At 34.6% G+C, this 9555-nt stretch overlaps 1 protein-coding gene across 1 annotated transcript; it reads right to left on the bottom strand.

The window, feature by feature from the left end:
* On the bottom strand, nt 1-3236 carry LOC133825784 (uncharacterized). Its single transcript, XM_062258686.1, has 7 exons — nt 3081-3236; nt 2639-2927; nt 2105-2180; nt 1256-1395; nt 894-1189; nt 675-804; nt 1-293 (listed from the first exon to the last, which is right to left on the bottom strand). The coding sequence occupies exons 1-7, from the start codon at nt 3234-3236 to the stop codon at nt 1-3; spliced, it is 1380 nt and encodes a 459-aa protein (XP_062114670.1).
* Between the last annotated feature and the right edge of the window lie 6319 nt (nt 3237-9555).

The raw sequence follows: 9555 nt of genomic DNA, 5'->3' as shown, positions 1-9555 counted from the left end.
CTAAAACACTGTCTTGGCTGCTGCTAACACGTAAGAAACTACATCTGCTTCTGCAAACCGATTTGGTGGCTTTATTATTCTCTTGGTTCTGTCTCTCACAAGCTGATACCCTTCAATTTGTGGTGTTCCACCTTGATCCGTATCTGTACTTTTACTTGTAGTTGGATATGGCTGAACTGTAGTTTGATCTGCATGAGTTTTGTTGTTTGAAACATAAATGAAATCCACCTCAAAACCAATATTGTTGCGATTTTTCTCTTCATTTTCTGCATCAAACAACTGACTTTCTTTTTCTTTGGTTAGCAATGGAAAATTTAATTCATAAAATTAAACATCTCTACTTGTGATGATTCTAGAACCATTTTTATTTAAGGACCTCAATTTGTAGCCTTTGGTTCCCTTGGGGTATCCAAGAAAGATACACTTTTGGGACCTTGCAACTAGTTTATCATTCTTTTGGTGTGCATAAGCTACACAACCAAAAGTTCTTAAATGTGTAAGTGTAGGTGGTTCCCCTGAAATTTTTTCTTTAGGTGTAACAAGCCTAATAACTCTATTTGGACACCTATTAATCGCATAGCTAACTGTAATAACAGCTGCACCCAAAGAAGATTTACTCAAACCAGATCCTAGAAGCATGCATCAAACTTTATTTAACAATGTCATGTTCATACGCTCAGCAACTCCATTTTGTTGAGGTGTTCTAATGACAGTCCTATGTCTAAGTATGCCAGATGCATCACACAAAACATCAAACTCATCATTAATAAATTCCAACCCATTATCAGTTCTCAAAACTTTTATCTTCAAACCAATTTGATTTTCCATTGAAATTTTCCACTGTTTAAACTTTTCTTAACATTCATTTTTATGTTTCATTAGAAAACACAAACCTTTCTACTATAATCATCAACAATAGAATGAAAGAATCGGTTACCTTCACGAGTTGGTGTTCTACTCAGCCCCCATACATCAACATGCAAGTACTCTAAAATTCTAGTTGATTTATGTTGTCTTGTTGAAAATTTCACCCTATGTTGCTTTCCAAGAACACATATTTCACAGAATTTTAAAGTTACAGGTTTCAAACTACCAAGCAGCCCTTGTTTGTCCAACTCAACTAGACGTTGCTCACTTATATGGCCAAGTCTTCTATGCCATTTCTTTGTTTCTTCATCAACTTCTTTGACTACACCAACCACTCAATTTTCTACTGTTTTACCATCAAGAACATACAACCCATGCTTTTTCATACCTTTCATTACTATCAACGACCCCTTTGATACTCTCAATAACCCATTGATTGATTTGTAACTCAAACATTCATCTTCAAGAGTACCAAGTGAGATGAGATTCCTTTTGAGAAGATGAATGTGCCTTACATTCTCTAACAACCTGATTTTTCCATAAAAATGTTTCACATCAACACTTCCACACTACACCAAAATACCTCTTTTGTGTTAGTCAAACGCGTCAGTCAACGCAGTTGAATGACGCCGTTGACCGAGAATCAACATTTGTGGCAGTTGAGCACTGCCACAAATGTAGGGGCATTTGCGTCAGTGATAACACTGATGCTATTAATTGGCGAAGTTTGCGTCAGTGCCCCACTGACGCAAACACGCCGTTAGTGTCAGTTGCCCACTGACGCCAACGATCATCCCAGTAATAAATATCAACCATCGTCCCCGAGCCCCTCATTCTCCCAAATTCGAAAACTTAGGTTTTCTCCCAACAACCAGCGACGCCTCCAACTTTCTTGACCCATTTTGGTGAGTTTTTTTAATTTTTTTTTAATTTTAAGGTTAAATTGATGAATATGATATGTTTATGAACCTTATACACTATTTTTTAAAAAAAAATTTGTATAGATTTTTTATTTTGAAGATTATTGTTTGAAAAACCCAAAAACCCTCCTCTTGATTTTTTTCTCTGACTCGGTTCATAGGGGTAATGTGGGTGGCTGAGGTTGCGGGGGTCGTGGGGGGTGGCTGGGGTCGCGGGGGTTGAGAGGTGGCTAGCTGAGGTCTAGGTACATGGGGTCAGGGTTCATAGCGCTTGTTTTTTAATGTAGCATTTGCGTCAGTGCCCAACTGTCACAAACATGGCATTTGTCACAGTTGGGCACTGACGCAAATGCAGGTTGGTTTGCGTCATGGGATTCTGTGTCAGTTTCAAAACTGACGTAAAAAATCAATTGTGGCAATTAGGAACTGTCACAAATGACCTTTTTTTGTAGTAGTGCCAATACCTTCAATATTACAAGACTCATCATTTCCCATTAACACCTTCCCTTGATTCGCCTTTCTATAATCTTGGAACCATTCTCTCCTTGGGCACATGTGAAATGTGCAACTGGAATAAAGTATCCAATCATTTGGATTTCTATCTATGGAAATTGATAGCATCTCACTATCCGAAGCTTCTTCATTGTCAACAAATGCAGTTGTACTTGATGAAGGTGTATCTTCTTAAAGCTTCCTTTTATAAGGAAAGCAATTCCTTCTTATGTGTCCACTTTTACCACAAAAGAAACACTTTCTTTTATCTCTTCCTCTTGAAGCCGATCGAGCAGGAGACTTTCATTTTCCAAATGAGTTATCATTCCTTTTGCTAAACTCTCTTCTTGGAGATCTACCTCGAGCTATTAAAGCTTCATCTTTCTTGCCTTTCTTAAGCGATAGTTCGAAGTCTTTAGTTTTTAAAACCCCTAAGACATCCTCCATTGTAATAGTATCTCTGCTGAACTGAATCACTGTTTGAAGATCCTTAAAAGCTTCAAGAAGACTATACAACAAAGTAATTTCTTGGTCTTCTTTACTAATAGTTTCTCGTGCATTTGCTAAATCTAGCACAAGCTTGTTAAATTCATCCAAATTTTGTTCAAGATTCCTTGTAGGATCCATCACAAATCTGTAAAACCTCCCCTTCATATGAATTTTATTAGAAATAGATTTTGTTGAATAGAGATTTTTGAGTAGACCACATACCATCAGGAGTAATTTCATTTATTACCTGTCGCAACACATTATTTTCCAAATGCATCACGATGATCTTGCTTTCTTCACCATGGTCTTTACTTTTTTGGGTTTTGACGTTCTTGCCATCTTCTCTTCTCCTTCAAGGGCTTCATCCAGATTTTGATGAATCAAAACTGCCATAAGCTTTTCCTTCCATAAACTGAAGTCTCCACTTCCATCGAACTTCTCAAGATCATACCTTGCAGTTCTTGTCATCTTCTTGAAACTCTAAGAAACCCAACTCTGAAACAAGAATCTTCAAGCCTTCACCCTATGGATCGAAACCTGACTCTAATTTGTTAGAATATCACATATGCAACACGAATTACCCTGGTTCAACCCCAATATGAAACCTACATCCAGCTAGAGCTGTCCACACACGAGTTCTTGAATCTACTATGTACAGTAACAATACAAACCCAGTCAAGACAATTTGTTCTTGACAACTCTCACAAATCTCTCAAACACTCTGTGAACAATCACTCTTAGAAAAGACAAACAAGTATGTGGAACACACTCTCTGTAATGCCCCACGTCACTATGGTTGCTTCATAGAATGACGACTGGCCCTACAAACCAACACGAGTCTTTCCAGCATGTTTTGTCATCACTCGCACGCTTCCTAGGAAAACTTCCCAGGAGGTCACCCATCATCAGATTGCTCCAGGTCAAGCACACTTAACTTTGGAGTTCTCAAGTGATGGGCTATTGAAAAGAAGATGCATCTTGTTGATATAGGTAGTACCCATCAATCCATTTAAGCCATCTTCAACTGTGTAGTCCCATACCAACGCAGTCTTAGAATCATCACACTTGACCTTCCCTAGGCGGTGTGGGATTGCACATCTTTACCCAGTCTTTCCCCTTATGGATCACGGGATTCTGACTATCACAATCACCCCCCCTTATGGGCCCGACGTCCACTATGGCTGCTTCCTGGAATGATGACTGGCCCTACAAACCAACATGAGTCTTTCCAGCGTGCTTTGTCCTCACTCACATGCTTCCTGGGAAAACTTCCCAGGAGGTCACCCATCATCAGATTGCTCCAGGTCAAGCACGCTTAACTTTGGAGTTCTCATGTGATGAGCTACCGAAAAGAAGATGCATCTTGTTGATATAGGTAGTACCCATCAATCCATTTAAGCCATCTTCAACTGTGTAACCTGATGGACCCAAAACGGGTATGTTTAAATATTTATACTCGCAAGCGCACGAATCGTATTTATAGAATAGTTTTCGTGTAAGCACGAGGTCGAACCCAAAGGAGTTGTCTAAAATAAAAAAAAGAAAACTATTTTAAATCAAAAGTAATAAATTCTAACCTAGTTCCAAAGATTGATGAGTTTTAATATTATGAACATAAAATAAAAGATTGAAAAATAAAGCTATTTAAGAGAATGAAAATAATCCAATAATGATTTGACAATAAGTGTTAAAAGAAAAGATTATTAAGATACTAGAATCCACAAAATGTAAGTTTAATTATATTTATTAGTATATTGATTCCCAAGTTTTAGTGATAGTTAAAATAATTTAAACTATCCTTTTTCAAAAAGATTTATAATTTTAAACACAAATTTCTTATAAAAAGATAGGATTCTTCACTTTTCAAAATCATAATTTCAAAGCATTTAGTGTAAATCAATCTAATGAAATAACAAATAAATCAATGAACATTATTTATAAGGCAAAACATAATATTTTTGTTCTAAGCATGGATGTGTACAATTTAATGACACATCTTACACAAAGAATATTATGTTTATGCACTAATGAAGAACAAAGTGTAAATATGTTCTAACAATCTAAAATACAAGATATTTAAGATGAAAGAAATATATGAAGAAGAAAAATCCATAGACTTTGTTGTATTACAAGGGAAATCAACATACAACATAAATATTACCTAGTTACAAGTTGCTTCATCATGATCTTAATAATTTTATGAAAAAGATTAGAAGCACATAACTAGAGTAGAGATTACAAAATAAATGACATACATACTTGCAAAATGCTCTTGAAAAACCCAAATGGAAGAGAGAATGGTAGAGAGAAAATGGGAGAAAAAGATGGTAACCAAAACATTAAGCACCCTAAAATGGTCTTGAAATACCATATTTATAGCCAAAATGAGATTGTTAAAATAATCAATTTAAATTAATTAAATTGATTAAATTAATTAAGTAAAATAAATATAGTATGTAGAGGTAAAATATAAGGTGTAATGATGATGTTGTGGTGAAAATGTGTAGACAAAATGGTAAAAAGTTGGCAATTTTGTCATAGGGGACATTGTGGGCTCAAGATAAATGCAGGTGGCTAGACAGGCGGCTGGTCTGTGACTGGGCCGAATGGGCCTGGCAGATGGCCTTTGGGGTGATGCGCTGATGAAGCTGCAGCTGGGCGTGAAGGGAGGCTTGGACCGAATTGATGAGGTTGACTTGGAATGAAGGCTGGAACATGTGAAGGCTGAAGGAGTTGGAATGGTCACGTGGGAAGCTGGGGCATTTATGCTTGGCATGGGAGTGTGTTGGCTGAAGTGATGATGGCTGAATGGTGAAGAGCTTGAGGGAGAGAAGCTGATGGAGGTGGCAGTGGGCCTGGCGGGCCTGGACTGGGCTGAAGGTGGCAGAGGCTCATTTGGGCTTATCAAAAATGCCAACTTCTTTGACATTTGCCACTTTTCTTCTTTGTTTTTCTTTCTCCTCAAGAGCAAATAAACTACAACCACTTCCCTATAAAACAAACATAAATTAAATTAAAATCAAATATTTTCAAAAATAAATTATACAATAAAAATTTCATGAAAATATTAATTAAAACTTAATCCACCTAACATTTATGCTCAACATTACATCTTTTTACTCCTAACTTAACAATATTAATTTTAAATAATTAAACTACAACATTTTACAATAATATAATTATAAAAACACACAAAAGTATATAAAATCATGATAAGACAAATAAATTCAAAATTACTTAAAAACTTAATAAATTATTTAAAAACTCAAGAAATAAGCAACAATTAGCATATAAAATATGGTAAAATAACTCTAATTTGTAGAGTTATCATAACCCCATACCTACACAGTCTTAGAATCATCACACTTGACCTTCCCCAGGCGGTGTGGGATTGCACATCCTTACCTGGTCTTTCCCCTTACAGATCACGGGATTCTGACTGTCACACTCTCTTACTTTGTTTTCTCTCCAAGAATCAACTCACTCTATGTTAGTTTCTTAATGAAAAAGTATTACAACTCTATATATATACTGACCTAAGTGGATACAAGAAATAAATGAATAAGAAATTGACACGTGGCTGTCAATGTTGTTACTATGAGAATTAAACACCACATAAACTATCTAATACATTTTATGATCTAAAACAATCTCATAGAGCCTGGTTTCATCGTCTTAGCAAAGTCTTGATATGATGGTGTTTTCAAGCTTCAAGAGTTGATACATTTTTATTCATTTTTCGCCGGTATTTTCTTTCAGAGGCTTGGGGAAACTACGTTGGTTTTAGGCATTGAGCATGTTCGAACGGAGTCTATGCCACCCTACAAAAGTACAGTTGGGGCACTCCAATATGCAACACTCACCAAAAACCAAAGTACATTTGATACTGATTGGGTCTCTTGCTCTGATGACTGAAGAAGTACCTCTGGTTACTTTGGTGACTCCCTTGTTTCCTAGTCCTAACCAAAGCAAAAGGTTGCGTCAAGAAACAACACTAAGTCAAAGTATAGGGCCTTAGCTTAGCTACCGTTGCTGCTGAGTTATCTGGGTTCATGTTCTTAGTCAAATTAAGAGCTTTGCTTTCAAATACCTCGAGTTCCTTTGATCAAGATGAAGCCATTTAGATTATGGAGTATTAATGCTCATGAGAGTGGGATCAACAGGGTCAGGTACAAGAGTGTCGGGACAAGTAGTAAAACCTCTAATTTGATGAGCGCACGAATAGTTGGTAACACTTCAGAATGCCAATAAGAATAGTTATTCTGAAGAGACGAAGTTTAGAAGAACAATGTTGGCTAGAATCACCATTGTAGCAGCTGGAGGAGTGGAGGACCAAGCTGAAGTAGATAAGGATCATTGCTGAATGAAGACGCCATGGAAAAGCAGATAAAAAAACACTAGATCACTTGTACCAAATGAGAAAGCAAAGAGAGGAAATGAAAAAGCTCAATCAAAGATGTGAGTTGCTATTGATTCTCACTGAAATATAATTAGTTAGGAAAGAATAACAAAAACATGTGAAAGAAAAAGTTGGCTGATATGCAAAGGCTGAGCTTTTAAGCAATGTGTCATCAAGGAGAAGTGCTAGAATTCAATGAGAATCAATACTTCCACTTAGGATTTCTGGGAAACTATCTACCATCTGAGTAGACACCGCATGAAGTAGCTAGCAAGGTGTCGGCAACGTTTGCACGACCTAATGATCGTAGCTGAGCTAACAATACAGTCAAATAGCAGAGGCCATAATTTTTTGGGAGTCTCGCATCGAGAAATAAGGTCGAACTCTATGAGGTAGTGTTTGGTTGATTGGAATGAAGTAATTAGCAAGGTGTCAGCCACGTTTGCACGACCTAATGATCGCAGCTGAGCTGACAATGCAGTCAGATAGCAGAGGCCATAATTTGTTAGGAGTCTCGCATAATCGAGAATTAAGGTCGAACTCTAAGGTAGTGTTTGGTTGATTGCAATGAGTGTAGGGATGTAATTACTTTTCCTAAAGTTGATCCATTCACTTGTTTGATTTGGTTTATATAATTGGAAAGCTTATTACTTTAGGGAATTGTAAGTCATGTAGACAACAAATTTGTATTTCCAATATCAAATGAGTTTAATAATGATTCCTTTCCAACACTATATATATATTATTCCTTATTTACCCCTCTTCCTAAATATAAATACTATGTAATAGTAGGAATGCTGCAGGAGCTAATGGTTGATTGTTAAAAAAATTGACAATTTTACATTAGTACATACCTAGTGTTTTAACATACTAAAAAAGAATGATATGTAATATATATTTTTAAAATACAAAATTAAACATTAAATTTTAAATTATTTAAAATATAACATCAATTACAAATTACTAAAATTGAAATACATATATCTTACTAAAAATTACTTAATTACTTACTAAGATTTATAATAAAATTAGATTTTATGAATTTCTTAATAAAAAAGTGTTTACTATAAAAAGTATATTTTTATAGTATTATATAGAAAGTGTATTTTTTTAATAATAAAATATAATATGAAATTAGATTTTATGATTTTTTTTATACTAAAAATGTAATTCCGTATATAATAAAAATTAACTAACATTAAAAATATAATAAATAATATTTTTGCCTTTGAACTATGATCACTATATGATCGTGCCCCCTAAATGATTCGCGATGTTAAAAATGAGATTTTCTTAAGAAAATAAATAAATAAATTTTAATAAAAAAGACACAATTTGGTAGTGGTCAAAGTTCGGGAGGCGAAATTGCTAATTATTCTGCACATGAAATTGTCACATCAATTGACAAAATGTCACATCATCAAGCCACCTAGGACGAAATCTAACAAAAGTCTCATATTTCAGTAACATGCATAGTTCAGGAATAATTTTTAACATGGTGAATCATTCAGGGGGCACAATCATACAGTGGTCATAGTTCGGAGGGAAAAATAATATTTATTCTTAAAAATAATAGTAATTTGCGGGTAAAAATATATTTATTTATAATAGTAAGGGTAATTTGGTCAAAATAACATAAATTCAATTTCATTCCATATTATACCAAACATGATAACTCTTATTTCGTCTATGATTCCAAAGTCTACCAAACAAAAGAATGAAAATTCTATTTCATTCCATTCCTATTCTCATTCATTTCCAATTACCATTAACATTATATTTTTGTTTTGGAACCAAATGACACCTAATTTGCGAGTTGCACCATCAGCTATAGAGAATAGAAAGGTCATGATCATTAAACAAAGAAGGCTCATGTAGAAGCTGACATGAGAGACACTCTTATTTTAAATATTTTTTTTTTGAAAAAAATTAATTCGTACAAATAATTTAAATATAGATTTCAAATGCATTAAGGTATTATAGACGCAATTGTTAGATTGAGAATTAGCTTTTAAGAAACTTGCTGGAGACAGTAGTATTTGCTTAAACTCAAAGAAACAAATAGTATATTCCTTTATATATATATATATTCAAATCCTAAATGGACTCACAATGTCATATATGTGCATTTATGGAAATGGAAAGGAAAAGAATTGTCTATTTTGAATAGTAATCAACAATGATCCGTCAATAAGGAATGGCTGCTTTTATTTGGCTTAATTACATATATAGAAATTTATACATGATATATATATATATATTTATATATAAAAGTAGGACAAACAAGCGTGCTTTCTTTAAGAAAAAAAGAATGGGTGATATACAGCAAATAATTAGTGAAGAAATGAAATCAATTATACAAAAGGAAATATATATTATCAGGTCAGG

The sequence above is a fragment of the Humulus lupulus genome, chromosome 3 (genome assembly GCF_963169125.1).
Source record: "Humulus lupulus chromosome 3, drHumLupu1.1, whole genome shotgun sequence".
Lineage (NCBI taxonomy): Eukaryota > Viridiplantae > Streptophyta > Magnoliopsida > Rosales > Cannabaceae > Humulus > Humulus lupulus.
This window is presented reverse-complemented; position numbering and strand designations above follow the sequence as displayed.